General features: G+C 47.9%; 1 protein-coding gene across 2 annotated transcripts in view; it reads left to right on the forward strand.

The window, feature by feature from the left end:
• The first annotated feature begins 2,201 nt into the window (after window positions 1-2,201).
• The window catches only part of LOC123759793 (spondin-2), a 285,996-nt gene continuing 268,564 nt past the window's right edge, over window positions 2,202-19,633 (forward strand). For both annotated transcript variants that reach the window (XM_069316450.1, XM_069316458.1), the window contains exon 1: window positions 2,202-2,668. In XM_069316450.1, the coding sequence (XP_069172551.1) occupies window positions 2,473-2,668 (196 nt within the window). In that variant the 5' untranslated portion in view covers window positions 2,202-2,472. The remainder of the gene's footprint in view (window positions 2,669-19,633) is intronic.

A 19,633-nucleotide genomic window follows, 5' to 3' on the forward strand; every position in this document is an offset into this window, starting at 1 on the left:
GTCTTCCAGGAGTCTTGCAGGAGTCTTCAGAGAGTCCCCTCTCACCCGTCTTGCAGGAGTGTTGTAGGAGTCTTCAGAGAGTCCCCTCTCACCCGTCTTGCAGGAGTGTTGTAGGAGTCTTCAGAGAGTCCCCTCTCACCCGTCTTGCAGGAGTGTTGTAGGAGTCTTCAGAGAGTCCCCTCTCACCCGTCTTGCAGGAGTGTTGTAGGAGTCTTCAGAGAGTCCCCTCTCACCCGTCTTGCAGGAGTGTTGTAGGAGTCTTCAGAGAGTCCCCTCTCACCCGTCTTGCAGGAGTGTTGTAGGAGTCTTCAGAGAGTCCCCTCTCACCCGTCTTGCAGGAGTGTTGTAGGAGTCTTCAGAGAATCCCCTCTCACCCGTCTTGCAGGAGTGTTGTAGGAGTCTTCAGAGAGTCCCCTCTCACCCGTCTTGCAGGAGTCTTGTAGGAGTCTTCAGAGAGTCCCCTCTCACCCGTCTTGCAGGAGTGTTGTAGGAGTCTTCAGAGAGTCCCCTCTCACCCGTCTTGCAGGAGTGTTGTAGGAGTCTTCAGAGAGTCCCCTCTCACCCGTCTTGCAGGAGTGTTGTAGGAGTCTTCAGAAAGTCCCCTCTCACCCGTCTTGCAGGAGTCTTGTAGGAGTCTTCAGAGAGTCCCCTCTCACCCGTCTTGCAGGAGTGTTGTAGGAGTCTTCAGAGAGTCCCCTCTCACCCGTCTTGCAGGAGTCTTGCTGGAGTCTTCAGAGAGTCCCCTCTCACCCGTCTTGCAGGAGTCTTGCTGGAGTTTTCACAGAGTCCCCTCTCACCCGTCTTGCAGGAGTCTTGTAGGAGTCTTCAGAGAGTCCTCCCTCACCCGTCTTGCAGGAGTCTTGCTGGAGTCTTCAGAGAGTCCTCCCTCACCCGTCTTGCTGGAGTCTTCAGAGAGTCCCCTCTCACCCGTCTTGCAGGAGTCTTGCAGGAGTCTTGTAGGAGTCTTCAGAGAGTCCCCTCTCACCCGTCTTGCAGGAGTCTTGCTGGAGTCTTCAGAGAGTCCTCCCTCACCCGTCTTGCTGGAGTCTTCAGAGAGTCCCCTCTCACCCGTCTTGCAGGAGTCTTGCAGGAGTCTTGTAGGAGTCTTCAGAGAGTCCCCTCTCACCCGTCTTGCAGGAGTCTTGCTGGAGTCTTCAGAGAGTCCTCCCTCACCCGTCTTGCAGGAGTCTTGTAGGAGTCTTCAGAGTCCCCTCTCACCCGTTTTGAAGGAGTCTTGCTGGAGTCTTCAGAGAGTCCCCTCTCACCCGTCTTGCAGGAGTCTTGCTGGAGTCTTCAGAGAGTCCCCTCTCACCCGTCTTGCAGGAGTCTTGCTGGAGTCTTCAGAGAGTCCCCTCTCACCCGTCTTGCAGGAGTCTTGCTGGAGTCTTCAGAGAGTCCCCTCTCACCCGTCTTGCAGGAGTCTTGCTGGAGTCTTCAGAGAGTCCCCTCTCACCCGTCTTGCAGGAGTCTTGCAGGAGTCTTGTAGGAGTCTTCAGAGAGTCCTCCCTCACCCGTCTTGCAGGAGTCTTGCTGGAGTCTTCAGAGAGTCCCCTCTCACCCGTCTTGCAGGAGTCTTGCTGGAGTCTTCAGAGAGTCCCCTCTCACCCGTCTTGCAGGAGTCTTGCTGGAGTCTTCAGAGAGTCCTCTCTCACCCGTCTTGCAGGAGTCTTGCTGGAGTCTTCAGAGAGTCCCCTCTCACCCGTCTCGCAGGAGTCTTGCTGGAGTCTTCAGAGAGTCCCCTCTCACCCGTCTTGCAGGAGGCTTGCAAGTCTCTTCTCCACCTCGCCTGCAACAGCCTCCTTCAGCACGTAATCGTGATAGAGTCACCTTTGTAATTTGAGTTTAATATTTTGAAACGAGTCGGCTAGGAGTGAGAGACAAGGACGGGGCTAGGACACAAGGAGCGAGATACACGAACGGTAAGTTTCTTTCACCATGATGCGTCTGTTCACCTAGCAGTAAATCGATATACCTGGGAGTTAGACAGCTGCTACGGGCTGCTTTCTGGGTGGATGTGTAACAAAAAAGGAAGCCTGGTGGAGGACCGGGCCTCGGGTGACGCTAAGCCCCGAAATCATCTCAAGGTAAGGTGTTGTAGGGGAGGGGGATGTAGGGAGGGGGATGTAGGGAGGGGGTGGAGGGGATGGTAAGGGCCCAGCGGAGGGTATGGCCCCAGGAGAGCGAGCAGGAACGTCAGTGTGTAGCGGGCTGCGGTAGGGAGTGCGTCGCTGCTCCTGCTCCTGCCTGCGTCGCCAAGCGCCGCCCCCCCCATGCACGCGTCCAAGCAACGCAACGCGCTCAATATTGAATAAACCACTCAACAAGATAATAGTCATATGAGTTTATTTGCGAATTGCATTTGTGCCAAAAACGTTCAGAAAGTGGCTGTTTTTTTTCATTTAGAGCGGTAAACTGTCTTATGGATGAGAGGAGGGGACTCCAGTAGATCAAGTTAGCAAGTGATTTGAGACAATGGGGTCAGCTTGGGTGATTGTTTGTGTGGCTGTAGTGATGGCTGAAGGCTCCGTCACCGCCCTCAGCCCTACAACCTGCCCGCCCGAGGAACTGACGGTGTACAGGGTGGCCATGGAGAGCCACTGGAGTCCCAGAGACTTCCCCAAGCACTACCCGGAGTGGAGGCCACCTGCACAATGGTCCAAACTTATAGGTGAGTCCTCTTACCTACCCTACCCTGCAGGGCATCATTGGTGAGTCCTCTTACCTATCCTACCCTGCAGGGCATCATTGGTGAGTCCTCTTACCTACCCTACCCTGCAGGGCATCATTGGTGAGTCCTCTTACCTACCCTACCCTGCAGGGCATCATTGGTGAGTCCTCTTACCTACCCTACCCTGCAGGGCATCATTGGTGAGTCCTCTTACCTACCCTACCCTGCAGGGCATCATTGATGAGTCCTCTTACCTACCCTACCCTACCCTGTAGGGCATCATTGCTACGTCCTCTTACCTACCCTACCCTACCCTGCAGGGCATCAGTGCTGAGTCCTCTTACCTACCCTACCCTACCCTGCAGGGCATCATTGGTGAGTCCTCTTACCTACCCTACCCTGCAGGGCATCATTGGTGAGTCCTCTTACCTACCCTACCCTGCAGGGCATCATTGGTGAGTCCTCTTACCTACCCTACCCTGCAGGGCATCATTGGTGAGTCCTCTTACCTACCCTACCCTACCCTGCAGGGCATCATTGGTGAGTCCTCTTACCTACCCTACCCTGCAGGGCATCATTGGTGAGTCCTCTTACCTACCCTACCCTACCCTACAGGGCATCATTGCCTTAACTTCTAATTGAAACATCTCTCAGTCAGACACAATTCTATATTCATTTTGTCAGTGACAATCGAGCATCGTGTTTTCAATTGGTGTATTCGGAATTTCGTGACCAAATTTCGTCTGGAATTAATTTAAATCGTACTTTTTTTTTAAATTTCTAACTGTACACTTTCTAGATTTTTCCCACAGCGTGTGCGTGTATATGTATTTATGGATGTTTTTACTATTTGTGTTAACAGAATCTAGCTATTATCTCTTGGACCGTCTTTCTAACCAATCTATTTTCTTCTGTTATATCTATATATATTTCTCTAACATATATCATATATTTACATATATTTCTTTATTATATTTACATATGTTTCTCTAACACCCGCGCACGATACACACACACAGTGATGTGGTGGAGGCTGATTCCATACACAGTTTTAAATGTAGATATGACAGAGCCCAGTAGACTCAAGAATCTGTACACCAGTTGATTGACAGTTGAGAGGCGGGACCAAAGAGCCAAAGCTCAACCCCCCCGGAAGCACAACTAGTTGAGTACATCCCCAGGAAGCAGCCCGTAGCAGCTGTGTGTGTGTGTGTGTGTGTGTGTGTGTGTGTGTGTGTGTGTGTGTGTGTGTATTTACCTAGTTGTACTCATCTAGTTGTGCTTGCGGAGGTTGAGCTCTGCTCTTTCGGCCCGCCTCTCAACTGGCAATCATTCAACTGTTACTGACTACCAGCTAACTAACTTCCCCCCCCCCCCCCCACACACACACCAGGAAGCAGCCCGTAGTAGCTGTCTAACTCCCCGGTACCTATTAACTTCTAGCTAACAGAAACATCAGGGTGAAAGAAACTGTCCATTTTTGTTTCTGCCGGCGCCGGGAATCGAACCCACAGGATATACTCACCTGGGTATAAAAGAATCCTTACCTGGAACAAGCAGCACAACACGACAGGAACTAACAGTCGTTAGTGTTTTAAATCCTGCCAACCTTTGGCTTGAATGTTAATTGTGGATGGTGTGATATATCCTTCATGTCTAGCCAAGGTCTCCAGCTGATCCGTCTCTGCACCCTTTGGTTTGTTTATACCCTGTTGGTTATGTTGTTTATATCCTGTTGGTTATGTACCGTTAAAACCCCTGTTGTGCTTGCGGGGGTTGAGCTCTGGCTCTTTGGTCCCGCCTTTCAACCATCAATCAACTGATGTACAGGTTCCTGAAACTATTTTCGCTCTATCATATCTACATTTGAAACTGTGTTTAGTTCATGGAACTGATAGTGTTACAAGCGTAGGTGCATATCTCGTTACAGCCCAACAGTCGAGTTGTAACAAGCGCTCTTGACACTACTCAAGATTCTCTCCAAAGGTGCCCAATTGGCTCCGCCCCAGCGATTGATAACCAATCACGGCAGCTCCTTAATAAGCCCGATAATACTGAAAAGACTTCTATAAATCTCTCTCAGTTTGTAAACATTGATTTTCCAAGTGGCCCATTTTCCAAGTGGCCCATTTTCCAAGTGGCCCATTTTCCAAGTGGCCCATTTTCCAAGTGGCCCATTTTCCAAGTGGCCCATTTTCCAAGTGGCCATTTTCCAAGTGACCCATTTTCCAAGTGGCCCATTTTCCAAGTGGCCATTTTCCAAGTGGCCATTTTACAAGTGGCCCATTTTACAAGTGGCCCATTTTACAAGTGGCCATTTTCCAAGTGCTGACTCTTTAAGTACAAGATGTTTCTTAGGGAAAAGGTGCACAAAAGGTTCTCTTAATTTATCACAACTTATACAATAAAAGTTACTAAAACACACAAACCCATACCACCCACTTAACTTAACCAACCTTTTCATAGAAAACGTGGTTATTTGTGAGTTTTTTTACTTTTCATAGTACCCTTTATTTTGTACGTTTGGGGATCATAACATAGAAAACGAGGTGCAATAGTTAAGAGGACGGGTTAATGGAAACATCTTGATGTCTCGAACCTAGAACGTAGGTTCGAACCCTAATCATGGCCCTTGTGGATTTGTTCATTTGATCCATCACGCTATTGTGATTTCTGTGTGTATCTTGGACCCGGTAACTAACCTTAATCACTATGAGGCTTAGTCCTCTGTAACTCTCTCCTCCACCGCCCACGGGATGGGTATGGGGTGCATAATAAATTAAATGAAAAAAATGATTCCAACAAGAGTATACATACTTTTTTTCACAAATGATTCCTCTTCCAGGAATCAGGAAAAAGTCGGAGCTTTTGAAATGCAGACAACTGTTAATTTTAGCTTTTATGCAACGGGTGCACTGTTGTGCAGAACAGTGATGACACAGTGATGACTTTTCACCATAATCGGCCACAAAAGCCACTCGATACCCTAGTGGGCTTAGGACTTTTCTTGAGATTATCTTGAGATGATTTCGGGGCTTTAGTGTCCCCGCGGCCCGGTCCTCGACCAGGCCTCCACCCCCCTTTTGATGGAGGATGTTTTCCTAATCATCATCATCTTCTCCAATGTCAACTCATCTTTGTTAATTGATGAATTATTCATTAATTAAAATCATTAGGCAATGCCGAGGTTGTTCCATTCTTGTGATGTTTCTTTGTGCCCTTCTCTCCATCTTTCTTTGTGCCCTTCTCTCCATCTTTCTTTGTGCCCTTCTCTCCATCTTTCTTTGTGCCCTTCTCTCCATCTTTCTTTGTGCCCTTCTCTCCATCTTTCTTTGTGCCCTTCTCTCCATCTTTCTTTGTGCCCTTCACTCCATCTTTCTTTGTGCCCTTCTCTCCATCTTTCTTTGTGCCCTTCTCTCCATCTTTCTTTGTGCCCTTCTCTCCATCTTTCTTTGTGCCCTTCTCTCCATCTTTCTTTGTGCCCTTCTCTCCATCTTTCTTTGTGCCCTTCTCTCCATCTTTCTTTGTGCCCTTCTCTCCATCTTTCTTTGTGCCCTTCTCTCCATCTTTCTTTGTGCCCTTCTCTCCATCTTTCTTTGTGCCCTTCACTCCATCTTTCTTTGTGCCCTTCTCTCCATCTTTCTTTGTGCCCTTCTCTCCATCTTTCTTTGTGCCCTTCTCTCCATCTTTCTTTGTGCCCTTCTCTCCATCTTTCTTTGTGCCCTTCACTCCATCTTTCTTTGTACCCTTCTCTCCATCTTTCTTTGTGCCCTTCTCTCCATCTTTCTTTGTGCCCTTCTCTCCATCTTTCTTTGTGCCCTTCTCTCCATCTTTCTTTGTGCCCTTCTCTCCATCTTTCTTTGTGCCCTTCTCTCCATCTTTCTTTGTGCCCTTCTCTCCATCTTTCTTTGTGCCCTTCTCTCCATCTTTCTTTAATTATCTCTACTTCCTCATCTTATCCTAACCTTTTCTTCATTTTTTCGTATCGATTGGTGCTTGGAGCTTATTCATTCCTTTATTTGGAATACTTTGTTGGATATTCCATCTGCATTTGTGCACAGTATAGTTAGGTTCTGTATGGTTGAAGGCTGGATCGAGATGGGGGGAGTTGGAGGGAGGGTATCATAGGAAGTGGTGGTGGTTCATGGTAAGTTATTATGCAGGAGGACATATGTGTAGGCAGGTGTAGGCAGGTTGGAATGTTGGTAGGTGTGTGGTGGGGTGAAGACAGATAGGGTTGACTTTATGTAGGTTTGTGGTGATGTAGACATGCGTTGTGTGGGTGTAGGCAGATGTGAGGTGTATACAGGTGTGTGGTGTGATGGTAGAATCAGTATTGTAAGACGTGTGAGAGTATTGTCAGGTGTGTATGTAGTCAGGCGGGTGTTTGAACGCCAGCATGTGTGAGTTGAGGATGACATGTCATGAACCTGTGTTTATGTGAATGGTGCCCGTTTAGACCCCCGTGTTTATTTATTAACGCGGGAATACATTTTATATAACATATTCCATTAAGTCCACATGTATTTCTTGGGGGTGTGAGCCAACTGTGTTTTTAATAGCTTCCTGTACTGTAACATCACTTGAGAATGAACCATATAGGTTCGAAACGTTGTGTAGATATTCGTGGGAGTGTTACATAATAACTATGACCTAACTATACCTATGACATAATAACAGAGGGCTACACTGACATCTGCGGAAGAAAAACGTTGTGATCTTTGATATCAAAGATCACAGGATATCTTTGATATCAAAGATCACAGGAACTCAATTCTATTAAAAAAAGCAAACCCAAATTTCATATTACATTTGGAGACGATTAGAATCAATATTATTCTATTGAAACTCGTATCATATCTAATTGTGAATGTATTATTAAATAATTAGTTTATATAAATTGATTTAATTAATACAATAATTGTGTTAATCTTTAATAATTAATACGTTTTTAAGTTACCAACTTTATGAAAACATTACAAAATCATTTAAAAATACATAGACCAGTCGTCTAAATATGAAGTGAGAATGTTTATTTGGCTGTTAATTAGCAATTTATATTTACTAATTCACTAAAGACATTTAGAGTAATTATTTTATTTAAAATTTCATTTACAATTACGAGGTAATTAATGTTTATTAACTCCCCTGTCAAATCTTATATGTACTCACCTAGTTGTGTTTTTACCGGAGGTTGAGCTTCGGCTCTTGGGTGACAGGCTCCCCCCCCCCCGAGACCTTAATGTGTTAGGGATGGGTCGGGCTACCGGTGGGGGGGGGGGGAGGGGGGAAAGGGGGCCGTCGTGTTGCTGCTCACTTTGCAGAAATGTTGCAAAGGCTCCGGCAACCAACCGCATGATGCCTTGAAATTAATTCTTTGTTAGTAAAGGGTTTCCACGGCAGAGGCAGTCTTTGGTATTTCTGCTGCTGTTCCTGCTGCTGTTCCTGCCGTTGTTCCTGCCGTTGTTCCTGTTGCTGTTCCTGCCGCTGCTGCTGCTGCTGGACTGGCTGAAGGCGGCAGACTTGACAGGCGTCAAGAACTAGTATAAAAGCGGATCCCAGAGGCAGCGAGATGTTTTAAGTGATTAAGAGATCGTCCGCTCTTGAACTGTGTTGAAGGTTGGGATCTTCCCTGTTGATGTTTCTTGATGACGGTGGCTCAGTCGGCATGAGCCACACCTACTAGTCTACAGCTCTGATGGGCTCGGCTGGCCGGGGTTGGTAACCATATTGCAATTAGAGACCCTCAGGGGATCACCCATGTTGGCGGAAGTCTGATGTTGCTGGCCAAGAGAGAGAGAGAGACACACTGGTTGTGTTGTGGGTGTGTAAACGCTGGTACCACACCCCTCCAAGAGCCGGGAACACCTACACCTGTGATGAACACACCTGTGCTGAACACACCTGGCACGAAAGGAATGTTCATAGGTCATCAAGGTGCGCGTGGGAGCCCCACGAAGAGCGGCGACTCCGCGGCTGACTGATTCCCCGAAGTGCAGTAGTCATCGACGGTTAGATTTGAAATTTCGCGCGTAAAGACGGTGGGGGATTGACAACAATGAACCTAATCGTCCGTATCCCGGGTTTTACTAATGTAAAACTGATGTTTTAAAGATGTTTACTTAGGTTTTACTGATCCCGGGTTTAGACCCGGCAACCACGTGGACTCAGTGTAAACAATTGGAAAATCGTGAATAGGGAGACTTGCATATTCATTGGCATTCTGAGTGTCTTGATCAGGATTCCACTATCTAAGCGAATGGAAACTCACGTTTTAGTGTTCCTCTATCTTCTTTGTGCGTGGGATGTCAAATTAGACTGTGGTTGCATGCATGAGCCAAGGGCCCAATCCTCAAGTCTGTGTATATCTTGTTCGCACCACCAGTTGCCCATTAAACGCATTTAAATCATATGTAACGTAGCTCATTACAAATGTAAATTGCTTAGCTTTGAGAGTGTGATACAGGTCTTTAACTCATACGCTATAAAAGACAGTTGATATAGACATTAAGCCATGTAAGTATAGCTTATCAAGACTCGTTTAGCTACATCAGTTTTAGGGGTTCAGTTCCTGAGATTATTAAGTCTTACTGATAGTTTCCAGGATGGGTATGGGGTCCACTGCCGCCCACAGGATGGGTATGGGGTCCACTGCCGCCCACAGGATGGGTATGGGGTCCACTGCCGCCCACAGGATGGGTATGGGGTCCACTGTCGCCCACAGGATGGGTATGGGGTCCACTGTCGCCCACAGGATGGGTATGGGGTCCACTGTCGCCCACAGGATGGGTATGGGGTCCACTGTCGCCCACAGGATGGGTATGGGGTCCACTGTCGCCCACAGGATGGGTATGGGGTCCACTGTCGCCCACAGGATGGGTATGGGGTCCACTGTCGCCCACAGGATGGGTATGGGGGGTCCACTGCCGCCCACAGGATGGGTATGGGGTCAACTGCCGCTCACAGGATGGGTATGGGGTCCACTGTCGCCCACAGGATGGGTATGGGGTCCACTGTCGCCCACAGGATGGGTATGGGGTTCACTGTCGCCCACAGGATGGGTATGGGGTCCACTGTCGCCCACAGGATGGGTATGGGGCCCACTGCCGCCCACAGGATGGGTATGGGGTCCACTGTCGCCCACAGGATGGGTATGGGGTCCACTGTCGCCCACAGGATGGGTATGGGGTCCACTGTCGCCCACAGGATGGGTATGGGGTCCACTGTCGCCCACAGGATGGGTATGGGGGGTCCACTGTCGCCCACAGGATGGGTATGGGGTCAACTGCCGCTCACAGGATGGGTATGGGGTCCACTGTCGCCCACAGGATGGGTATGGGGTCCACTGTCGCCCACAGGATGGGTATGGGGTTCACTGTCGCCCACAGGATGGGTATGGGGTCCACTGTCGCCCACAGGATGGGTATGGGGCCCACTGCCGCCCACAGGATGGGTATGGGGTCCACTGTCGCCCACAGGATGGGTATGGGGTCCACTGTCGCCCACAGGATGGGTATGGGGTCCACTGTCGCCCACAGGATGGGTATGGGGTCCACTGTCGCCCACAGGATGGGTATGGGGTCCACTGTCGCCCACAGGATGGGTATGGGGTCCACTGTCGCCCACAGGATGGGTATGGGGTCCACTGTCGCCCACAGGATGGGTATGGGGTCCACTGTCGCCCACAGGATGGGTATGGGGTCCACTGTCGCCCACAGGATGGGTATGGGGTCCACTGTCGCCCACAGGATGGGTATGGGGTCCACTGTCGCCCACAGGATGGGTATGGGGTCCACTGTCGCCCACAGGATGGGTATGGGGTCCACTGTCGCCCACAGGATGGGTATGGGGTCCACTGCCGCCCACAGGATGGGTATGGGGTCCACTGCCGCCCACAGGATGGGTATGGGGTCCACTGTCGCCCACAGGATGGGTATGGGGTCCACTGCCGCCCACAGGATGGGTATGGGGCCCACTGCCGCCCACAGGATGGGTATGGGGTCCACTGTCGCCCACAGGATGGGTATGGGGTCCACTGTCGCCCACAGGATGGGTATGGGGTCCACTGTCGCCCACAGGATGGGTATGGGGTCCACTGCCTAACAGTGGACCCCACCTGTGATTGATGTCACCTTCAGTCTTTGCTCAAGTGTGATCCAGTTCCTTCAGTCTTTGCTTGAGTATCTCACCAAAATGGTTTCCCCCCATTAGCGAGGTCCCACTCGGCCATGACAGACCTTAACAACCCATCCTCCTGTTAAGACAGTACCTATTGTGACGATCGTTAATAGTCACGAATCCGTACCTACTTATGAACAAATCCACAAGGGCCGTGACGAGGATTCGAACCTGCGTCCGGGAGCATCCCAGACACTGCCTTAATCGACTGAGCTACGACAGTGTAAAAGGGTACTTACTTAGTTTTTAAATAGTCGTATACTGAGTAGTAAGGAATTTAAGAGGTAAAAATGAAGCTAAACAACAAACTTAAATTCTTCTAGGCCTAGTATAGCACACATATGTACTATATTAGGCCTCAGATATCGTGTATTAGGCCTAGGAAGGTTTGCTTAGTTTAGTTTGTCAAAGCAACACGAGTAATAATAGTTTTGCGGTTTGTCCAACTCAATAGTGCCGATTTGTACTTTCTAATATCGTTGTACGTCGGTATGTATATACTATGGTCCTCATCGTTACTATAATTACTACCAAAACAGGAGAATGGGCTGGACCTTACCTGTAGAGGGTCTCGGGAGTTTTTCTACTCCCCGAGGCCGGTCTGAGGCCAGGCTCGATGCTGGATGCAGCCCAAAACAGCCGCCTAGCTCCCACATATAAATCTACTCATAGGCATCAGGTGCAAGAAAACATGCCAAAACTTATTGCACTCCCCGGGAACCTAACTCGGGTCCATATGGTTTCGGGGAATATCTTGGCTACTCTCGGGTCTTATTCTTAATCTGATTTAAGAAGCTTTTCTTTCTTTTGTTGTGTTGCGTCTGAGGACTTCTTCCTTCTGCGTCTATCTTCATAACGTTGCATTTGTCAGAATTAAATTCTAGCAACCATCTTTACGTCCATTCTGAATTGCATCAAGTCTCCATGCAATATCTTGCAAACTCCTTTGATTTAATTCTTCTCGTTAACTGTGTATTATATGCACGTATATAAACACTTCATGTGTCAGGTTGATGGCATATTAGAGAACAGGCTGGTTTTTGTACCACCACTCTCTTTCCTGTACAAATTGTACTCCATAACCTCTCCAAGCTGTTGTTGTTGTAATAGATTCACCTACTCGGAACAACAAGTTCCAAGTAGCACGGGCTATGGTGAGCCCGTAACTTACCTGGCACAGGAGCGGGGCAAGTAGCACGGGCTATGGTGAGCCCGTAGTGGACTTACCTGGCACAGGAGCGGTGCTGTGTGCTCTCTCCAAGCACTCTTACAGTGTACAGATTGTACTCCATCACCTCCTCTCCAAGCACTGTTCCAGTTACACTGGGTTTCTCTCCACCTTGTATTAGGACGACACAGTATATGTCAAAATTTGTCTTTCCAATTTTATCATTGCTATAGGTTCATTTGATCTGATTTTCCAATCTGTATATTTCCGTCAGTGATTGTAGCCGATGTTCTCTAGTTGTTCATAAATTGTTTCCTGTAGTTTTCTGACTAACTTCCCCAGCATCTTGCAAGGAATACATCTTGGTGAAACCAGCATATAGTTCAGTGGCTCTTGGCTTCTCTCCCAGTGGCTCTTGGCTTCTGTCCCAGTGGCTCTTGGCTTCTCTCCCAGTGGCTCTCAAGAGTCAGTGGCTCTTGGTTTCTCTCCCAGTGGCTCTTGGCTTCTCTCCCAGTGACTCTCAAGAGCCACTGGCTCTTGGCTTCTCTCCCAGTGATTCTCAAGAGCCAGTGGCTCTTGGCTTCTTGTTCCTTTCACCTCTGAGGCAGCGAGGACTCGACTACCAGCAGTGAGGCTGTTCAGTACACTTACTACTAACCAGCTCTTTCACTACCTACGACGAGAGTAATCTTTCCTTACATAGTCTCCGCCAATTCCTTCCTTAGTCAGTCTTTCATTGAGGTAGAGACGGCTTCTACTCCAGGTTCATAAAGAGCGGGGGAGGGGGTGTAGTTAGAGACCTGCTCGAGCCCCTCGTTCGAGCAGGGGGTTCGAGCAGGGGGTTCGAGCAGGGGGTTTGAGCAGGGGGTTCGAGCAAAAAAACCTGGGAATGTGTGCGTGTGTTCATATATGTTTTTATATGCTAGTAAGAAAGTATAATGGTTACACAGAAATCACAATAGCGTGATGAATCAAATGAACAAATCCACAAGGATTTGTTTAAATTATAATGATCATCAACTCTAATTCGTGTTTAATACCCGTATTTCCTATCACTTCGTTCGGTTGAATCGTCGACAAGAAGCCTCGACACGGTTCGTATCCCCCCCCCCCGAGTGTCAAAACCACGTTAATCACTAAGGGTAATGACATAGTTAGGTTAGGCTGTGTTAAACTACCCTGATTAAGGCAAGGTTTAAAAAAAACACTTGTCGAACATTCATGTGTAGTAGTCAAAATATGTGAGCACCTGATGGCAACAACACGGTAAAGGGGGGTCGATAATTTACCAGAAATTACACAATTACCTGTCTGAGATTAGAACCCCATGCTCAACCCCAGACATTTAAATGCCGAGGCATTTAACCTTACGATTTAAGAGGTGATCGACGCGGCCATCGAGTCCACGGAACCATTATCTTGGTGAATCGGCAACGTGTAAAAGTCTCAAGGTACTTGGCAACTCTCGCGGGTCCATTCACAAAACTGGCTTCAGAATATTTTTTTTGGTTCATAAGGTTTATCGAGCCATCACCCGCCACATAATACTCGTCCTTATGTCCTCCTTCATTCATAATTGAATTTAACTGTGTTTATTTTCCTTGCAGCGAGTTTAATTAAATATTTCGTAGTAGACTGCGGGTTATACATGAATATATATTTACTTTGTGTCTATAGAACAAGAATTAAAAATGTAAATACATTTGTGTATTTTCGTTTGATTTTTCTGCGTGTCTCTTTTATATATATGTGAAAGGAAAAACTAGGTTTCTTGGAGCAGCTGGTGTGGGTGTGGTGTTGGGGCAGCAGGTGTGGGGTGTGGTGTTGGGGCAGCAGGTGTGGGTGTGGTGTTGGGGCAGCAGGTGTGGGTGTGGTGTTGGGGCAGCAGGTGTGGGGTGTGGTGTTGGGGCAGCAGGTGTGGGTGTGGTGTTGGGGCAGCAGGTGTGGGTGTGGTGTTGGGGCAGCAGGTGTGGGGTGTGGTGTTGGGGCAGCAGGTGTGGGTGTGGTGTTGGGGCAGCAGGTGTGGGTGTGGTGTTGGGGCAGCAGGTGTGGGGTGTGGTGTTAGGGCAGCAGGTGTGGGTGTGGTGTTGTAGCAGCAGGTGTGGGTGTGGTGTTGGGGCAGCAGGTGTGGGTGTGGTGTTGTAGCAGCAGGTGTGGGTGTGGTGTTGGGGCAGCAGGTGTGGGTGTAGTGTTAGGGCAGCAGGTGTGGGTACTAATGTACCCCCAGTGTACCTGCCCACGGTACCCCATCTATTGTACCTATACAACCTCATAATCTCTCCTCAAGACACTTAGGCTAAATTATTTTACAAAGAGAACTTTCACATTCATAAACCTTCGTCCGTATTTCAAAAACTTTAGTCGTGCATTGCAGAAACTTTCGTCCTAAATATAGATGGGTCAGCCTGGCAGGTGAATACAACCCCAGGAGTTACACAAGCTTCCCTCTCACCCATCCCAGCTGAGGGAGAGAGAGAGAGAGTGAGGGAGAGAGAGAGAGAGTGAGGGAGAGAGAGAGAGAGTGAGGGAGAGAGAGAGAGAGTGAGGGAGAGAGAGAGAGAGTGAGGGAGAGAGAGAGAGAGTGAGGGAGAGAGAGAGAGAGTGAGGGAGAGAGAGAGAGAGTGAGGGAGAGAGAGAGAGAGTGAGGGAGAGAGAGAGAGAGTGAGGGAGAGAGAGAGAGAGTGAGGGAGAGAGAGAGAGAGAGAGAGAGAGAGAGAGAGAGAGAGAGAGAGAGAGAGAGAGAGAGAGAGAGAGAGAAAGGGAGAGAGAGAGAGAGAGAGAGAGAGAGAGAGAGAGAGAGAGAGAGAGAGAGAGAGAGAGAGAGAGAGAGAGGGAGAGAGAGAGAGAGAAAGGGAGAGAGAGAGAGAGAGAGAGAGAGAGAGAGAGAGAGAGAGAGAGAGAGAGAGAGGGAGAGAGAGAGAGAGAGAGGGAGGGAGAGAGAGAGAGAGAGAGTGAGGGAGAGAGAGAGAGAGTGAGGGAGAGAGAGAGAGAGAGAGAGAGAGAGAGAGAGAGAGAGAGAGAGAGAGAGAGAGAGAGAGAGAGAGAGAGAGAGAGAAAGGGAGAGAGAGAGAGAGAGAGAGAGAGAGAGAGAGAGAGAGAGAGAGAGAGAGAGAGAGAGAGAGAGAGAGAGAGAGAGAAAGGGAGAGAGAGAGAGAGAGAGAGAGAGAGAGAGAGAGAGAGAGAGAGAGAGGGAGAGAGAGAGAGAGAGAGTGAGGGAGAGAGAGAGAGAGAGAGAGAGAGAGAGAGAGAGAGAGAGAGAGAGAGAGAGAGGATGAGTTGATGAAGATTGAACCACCACAAGAGGATGCACGGGCATGAATAGCCCGTGAGTGAGGAGGGATATGTTGGTCTTGTTTTAGATTCAGCTACTGGGAACAAATAGTTGGAAGTAGCACGGGCTATGGTGACCCCGTAATGGACTTACCTGGCACAGGAGCGGCGCTGTAACGAAGGGGGGAGAGAAAAGAAGGGGGTTTCTGTGGGTCTTCACCTCTCCACCCCTCCTGTGAGGGAGGTTTAAATCCCCCATTCCAGCCTCTCGGCTCACTTATATCTGCCACAGACGAACACAGAGCTCACATAAAGCTGAAGAACAGGTAGACACAGAGCCAGAAGAGACACAAAGCTCTCATATATCTGTGCCACAGACGAACACAGAACTCGTATAAAGCTGAAGAACAGGTAGACACAGAGCCAGAAGAGACACAAAGCTCTCATATATCTGTGCCACAGACGAACACAGAGCTCACATAAAGCTGAAGAACAGGTAGACACAGAGCCAGAAGAGACACAAAGCTCTCATATATCTGTGCCACAGACGAACACAGAACTCGTATAAAGCTGAAGAACAGGTAGACACAGAGCCAGAAGAGACACAAAACTCTCATATATCTGTGCCACAGACGAACACAGAGCTCGTATAAAGCTGAAGAACAGGTAGACACAGAGCCAGAAGAGACACAAAGCTCTCATATATCTGTGCCACAGACGAACACAGAGCTCGTATAAAGCTGACGGTCCGAATTTCACCTTGTATTATTCAAGCCTGCGAGAGCTGTGTTCAATTATTAACTGCATATGTTAACTTTGCCTACTTTTTTGGGTGTTGCACTTTCTAGCTGATTTCATATTTTCCAACCCATTCTCCTGTTTACTTAGTAGTTTGTGTAACTAGTACAAAGATTGACGTTCTAAGCAATTATATAGTCAAACTTTGTACTATTCACTTTATAGAGTTAAAATGAAATAAAAAAATGAAGCTAAAAACAAATTTAAATATTCCTAGGCCTAGTATAGCACACATATGTACTATATTAAACCTCAGATGTCGTGTATTAGGCCTTGGAAGGTTAAGTTAGGTTAGTTTTGTCTTTGCAACATAAGTAGAAAATAGTTTTCCGGTTTGTGCAACTCAATAGTATCAATTTCAACTTTCTAATTTAGTTTTACGTCGGTATGTATACAATAGTCCTCAGCGTTACTATAAGAAGTACGAAAACCGGAGGATGGGCTGGATTTTCACGTTGCAGAATGAGAGGCAAACGACCATTTGCACTTGCCTTGCAGAGGAGATATAGACAGTGTTGCAAGGGCCGAGTGATTTACCCGCTAGAGATTAGGTAAATCCTCATTCGCTAGACTCGCTCGGCGATATCGACGAACTTCGATGTCAACATCTATACCGTTTTCTTCTGTTCCTTCTCGTCGAAGTTGTCCTGTGGCGCCTGAAACGGTCCTGATTCGTTTCACCTGTCCCAGCGGCCTCGTTAAACTTGTCCTGCATCGTTTGAAACGAGTTTTGGCTCGTTGCACCTATCCGATATGCCTCGTTTGAACCTGTCGTTCCTCGTCTGATTCTGTCTTGCCTCTTTGAAAATCCTGCCACGAGGTACCTGCCGTACCTCGCCGTACCTGCCGTACCTCGCCGTACCTCGCCGTACCTGCCGTACCTGCCGTACCTCGCCGTACCTGCCGTACCTCCACCTTTGCGTGGGCTGATGGTAATATAGATGACCAATTGATTTATTGGTTATTTACTAATCCGCAAGTATGTGGGGATTATATCAGGGCTGTCGTCTAATATTCTGGAGACCAGGAGAGCTGTCAGGACCTCGGCACTTGCTGATGTATGTTGCTACTCGACAGCAGCAGCAGGAGACAGCAGGAGCCAGCAGCAGGAGCCAGCAGACAGCAGGAACCAGCAGACAGCAGGAGCCACCTTGCAGCCAGTTCGAACTCTCTCTGCGAACTAATCGATAAATAATTGCTTCTCATCCCAGTAACACGGCCGCTATCTGTCCCAAACGTCCCGGACCCGGCAAAAACACGACACCCGCAGAGCGACGAAGGGTCAGAAATCAGGGTAATGTACAATGGTGGGTTACTTCTGCCAAATATGGCTGCTTGTCTCTGCTTGACCGCATTGGGTTGGGCTGGAGTGAGCCGTGTTGGCCTGCACTGACTTGATCTCAGCCAGGCCAGGCTGCAGAGCTGAGACCGTCCAGGCTGGAGAGCTGAGACCGTCCAGGCTAGCCAATGAAACATACTTTGGGCTTCATTGGACTGGGACTTAATTAGGCTCGATAATTACCTTTTAAACAATGTGTCAACGGATGGCAGGGCCTTGTGGTAGGATAGAGGCTTGTGGCTGCCAGCCATGTGTGTGTGTGTGGGAGTGTGTGTGTGTGGGGGGGGGGGGTGCTTGTGTGTGTGTGTGTGTGGGAGGAGGGGGTGCTTGTGTGTGTGTGTGTGTGGGAGTGTGTGTGGGGGGGGGTGCTTGTGTGTGTGTGTGTGTGGGAGGAGGGGGTGCTTGTGTGTGTGTGTGGGAGTGTTTGTGTGTGGGGGGGGTGCTTGTGTGTGTGTGTGTGTGGGAGGAGGGGGTGCTTGTGTGTGTGTGTGTGTGGGGGGGAGGGGTGCTTGTGTGTGTGTGTGTGTGTGTGTGTGTGTGTGTGTGTGTGTGTGTGTGTGGGGAGGCCATTGACAGTGTGGACCAGTCTTTATGGCGGGTCTGCCGATTGAAATTCATGACTGCACCTGTGTCCAAGTTTGAGACGCAGAATAAAATGCCTGAAATCCCAGGACTGTGCTCTCAAGAGTGGGCAATATTGGATTTGGAACGTGGATCGACTTGGTGTTTATTAAGAGATTTTATACGTTTGGGCTCAAGAGGGTTGTGATGTATGGAAGTATTTTCACCTTCTGCTCTCTGAACGTGTGAGTATTCAATTGTGGGTCCTGTGAGTAACCACAAGACTACAGGGAATTGCACAATTAAGGTGCATATACGTGACAGCATCTATGTATATCCGTCACAACTCATACATATACATGTGTGTATATCACGAAAATAAACACGTGATTAAAAATGTGACAGTGTCAGACCACGGAGGAAAAAATGAAACAGGGATTTCCTTAAGTACTTTCGTATATTAATACATCTTCAGAAGGAGTGAAGATGTATTTCACTACGTGGTCTGACACTGTCATACATATACATATCTAGTCAACGCATGAAACGATACAGTCCTTCTACGTCTATTATGTATGGATACAGCTCTTGTATAGTTGTATGTTCAGGAAGTATTTACATGCATTGGTATACTACCTCTACTCTCTTAAGGTGTAAATATTACATTTTTCGGCACGTAAACGCTATTTTTAAATTGGATTTTTAATAGTATTTTAGGCTTGAGACCAACATATTAAACGCAGCATTTACACTAACATATATATAATTGTTTCAAAATTACGAAAATAAATTCATAGTCGAAATAGCGTATTTTAGAAGATTCTTTGAAGATAAGATTAGTAAATTTGGCAACCAATATCGCTCCTCGCAAACCCAATAAAGAATTAGGAGAAATAAATAAAAATATAAGAATAAGGAGAAAATAAGAACGAGGAAGAGGTAAAGACAAGAATACTCACTTCCTATTTCAGAGCGGAAGAGATCTCAGAATTAGAGGGAATACAGAGAACATACGGCACGCATAGACACGATAAAACATCTGAATTATTGACACCGTCTCAAACCTCTCAAAATTTCCTGTTTGGAAAGGAGATGAGAGAGTTATCAAATAATATATACATGGAAAATACTTGAAGGCCAGGTCCCAAATTTGCACAGTAGAATAACAACATACTGGAGCGAAAGGTACGGTAGGAAATGCAGAATAGAACCTGTGAAGAGTAGAGGTGCCATAGGCACAATCAGAGAACACTGAACATCAGAGGTCCACAGCTGTTCAACACCCAGCAAGCATTAGAAATATTGCTGGAACAAAAGTGGATGTATTCAAGAGGCATTTATTTAAGTTCTTGCAAGAAGTGCCGGACCAACCAGGCTGTAGTGGATATATATAGGCCTGCAGGCCGCTCCAAGCAACAGCCTGTTGAACCAAGTTATCACAAGTCGAGCCTGGCCTCAGGTCGGGCTCGGGGAGTAGAAGAACTCCCAGAACCCTCTCCAGACATACAAGACAAGTGTGTGGGTTTAGGGACTCGAGGCACTCACAAGGAAGATGAGTGTGTGTGTTTAGCTAATAAATATCCTAGTTGTCAGGGGCCAGTGAAGCAGTTTGGTTAATGCCTGTCATTATCCACGCTACGCCCCTCCAATT

This window comes from Procambarus clarkii, chromosome 8, assembly GCF_040958095.1.
Source record: "Procambarus clarkii isolate CNS0578487 chromosome 8, FALCON_Pclarkii_2.0, whole genome shotgun sequence".
NCBI lineage: Eukaryota > Metazoa > Arthropoda > Malacostraca > Decapoda > Cambaridae > Procambarus > Procambarus clarkii.